The following is a 2,000-nucleotide window of genomic DNA, read 5'->3' as shown; positions in this document are numbered from 1 at the left end:
TCGCGGGACGCCCTTGTTGCATGTAAGAGGCGGCGGGACCGCGGCGTCACGCCCACGTGGCAGCCCGGAGCGATTTCAAGAGCGCCCCCACGCAGAGCGGAAGCCGGCCCGGGCGGACTGATCCCGGAAACCCCGCCCCCCTCTTGCCTCTGGTCCGGCAGGATTCCCCCCCGGCCGCGGGAAGTGCGCTCGTGGGAGGGGTTCCGGCCCCAGTTCCGGTCCCCCTGCGCTCACCGGAAGTGCGGCCGGCCGGAGCCGAGAGAGGCAAGGACCGGGAGCAACATGGCGTCCCCCGCGCGGTGGAATCACGTGTGGGTCGGCGCTGAGACCGGGATCCTCAAAGGTAGCGGGTGCGGGGATCGTGACCCCCCAGGTGTTAAGGGGGCCTCCCCTTATCCCCCAAGGGCAGGAAGGTGCCTTCTTGCCCCCCCCAGGGGAGTTATGGGGGGAGGGGGGGACGCACTGGAGTTTTGGGGGTCTTATCTCTCTATGGGACCCCCCCTTCCTTGTCCCCTAGGCTGGCACCCCCCTTTCCTTCTACTTGTGACCCCCCCCTTTTGCTCCCCCCCCCGACTGGTTCCTCCCAAGCTGTGCCCCCCACATCTGAACCCCCGTCCTTCTTTTTCATCTCCTGCCCCCCCAGGCGTGAACCTGCAGAAGAAACAGGCCACAAACTACACGGCGTCGGGGGCGCTGCGGCGGGATGAGGGCGTCTGCACCATGTGCTGGGGGGACCCCTTCGAGTCGGAGGTGAGGGGCTGCGGCTGGAGCCGGCCGGGCAGGACCGGGGGGGGGTCTGCAAGAGCTTTGAGTGACGGTGCTTCCCCCTCCCCTCCCCTGGCCCAGATCCTGGTGGGCTGTCTGGACCGGTCCGTGAAGCTGTTCAGCACCGAGAAGGGGAAGTTCACGGAGTCGCGGCTGTGCCCTGGCGGGGAGGGGCCCTTCTGTGGCCTGGCTGTGCAGGACGGGTACGGTGTCCGAGTCTCCCCCTTCCTTCTGCTGGCCCGGTGGGGGGCTGTGGTTTAATCCCCCAAGGCCTGGCGTCTGTCCAGCCCCGTCCTCCCCCCTCCTTGGATCCGAGGAGCAGTAGTTTGCTGCGCTGCTTCCTCCGTGCCTTGCGTCCCAGGCACCCGTCTCCTCTCCGTGCCAGAGCCCAGGCAGGGGTCCGTCTGCTCCCTTCCCCATGGGACAGCCTGGGCCCTTGGAAGGGGTTAGACGTTTCCACCCTCCCTGGGGTTCCCTGGGCACCGTTCTCCCCCTGCCGGTTTTGTCCCTTGCTCCTGGGGCCTCTTGGCATTTGCAGCTGCTCTTAGCGAGAGTCTCTGTGTCTGTGTGTACGTCTGTCTGTGTCCATGTCTGCCTCTGTCTCCTGGCCCCGGCAGCTCCCTCATCACCTGTGTGGAGTCCGGGCTTCTCAAAGTCTGGCGTGAGGACTCTTCTGAGGCTGTGAGTCTTTGGCAGGAAGCAGGCTGGGCTGGGGGAGGGGTCCCATGGGAAACCGAGGGGATGCCTTGTCCCGTCCCCCCCCCAGTTCCTGAGCGTCCAGGGCTGGTTCCTGGCTGCTTTAGCAGGGAGGGGGCAGAGCCTGACCGGTGCCGGTGGGAGGGGATGTGAGCTGGGGGCGGGGACACACCATATCACACCCCCTCTCCAGTGCCTGTCAAGGCTGGAGGGGATGTAGGGTGGCCCCCTGGGTAACATCTCTCCTGTTCTTGTCCTCCCCCACCTTGCCAGGCAGAGCTGCAGGTGGGGCCTGGCGTGTGCCGTATGCGGCAGAACCCGGCACGGCCGCAGTGCGTGGGCACGGGTGGGAAGGAGAACGCTCTCAAGGTCTGGGACCTGCAGCAGCCCCAGGAGCCCATCTTCCGTGCCAAGAACGTGAGTGACAGCCCTGGCCTCACTGTCCTGTCCTGTTCCCCGCCCCCCCCAGCTGGGCCTGGGCATCCTCAGCCCCCCACCCCTGCCCCTTCCTCATGGCTCCCCTCCTGCCCCGTTGGCTC

General features: G+C 67.1%; 1 protein-coding gene across 1 annotated transcript in view; it reads left to right on the top strand.

The window, feature by feature from the left end:
• Positions 1 to 78: 78 nt before the first annotated feature.
• WDR74 (WD repeat domain 74) overlaps positions 79 to 2,000 on the top strand; it is a 3,882-nt gene continuing 1,960 nt past the window's right edge. The window contains exons 1-5 of the mRNA XM_006033171.3: positions 79 to 343; positions 644 to 750; positions 847 to 968; positions 1,383 to 1,446; positions 1,735 to 1,878. Coding sequence (XP_006033233.1) covers positions 283 to 343; positions 644 to 750; positions 847 to 968; positions 1,383 to 1,446; positions 1,735 to 1,878 — 498 coding nt within the window. The 5' untranslated portion in view covers positions 79 to 282. The remainder of the gene's footprint in view (positions 344 to 643; positions 751 to 846; positions 969 to 1,382; positions 1,447 to 1,734; positions 1,879 to 2,000) is intronic.

Source organism: Alligator sinensis, unplaced genomic scaffold (genome assembly GCF_000455745.1).
Source record: "Alligator sinensis unplaced genomic scaffold, ASM45574v1 scaffold1302_1, whole genome shotgun sequence".
Classification (NCBI taxonomy): Eukaryota; Metazoa; Chordata; order Crocodylia; family Alligatoridae; genus Alligator; species Alligator sinensis.
The sequence above is the reverse complement of the archived record's forward strand: the minus strand, read 5'-3'. Positions and strand labels throughout refer to the sequence as shown.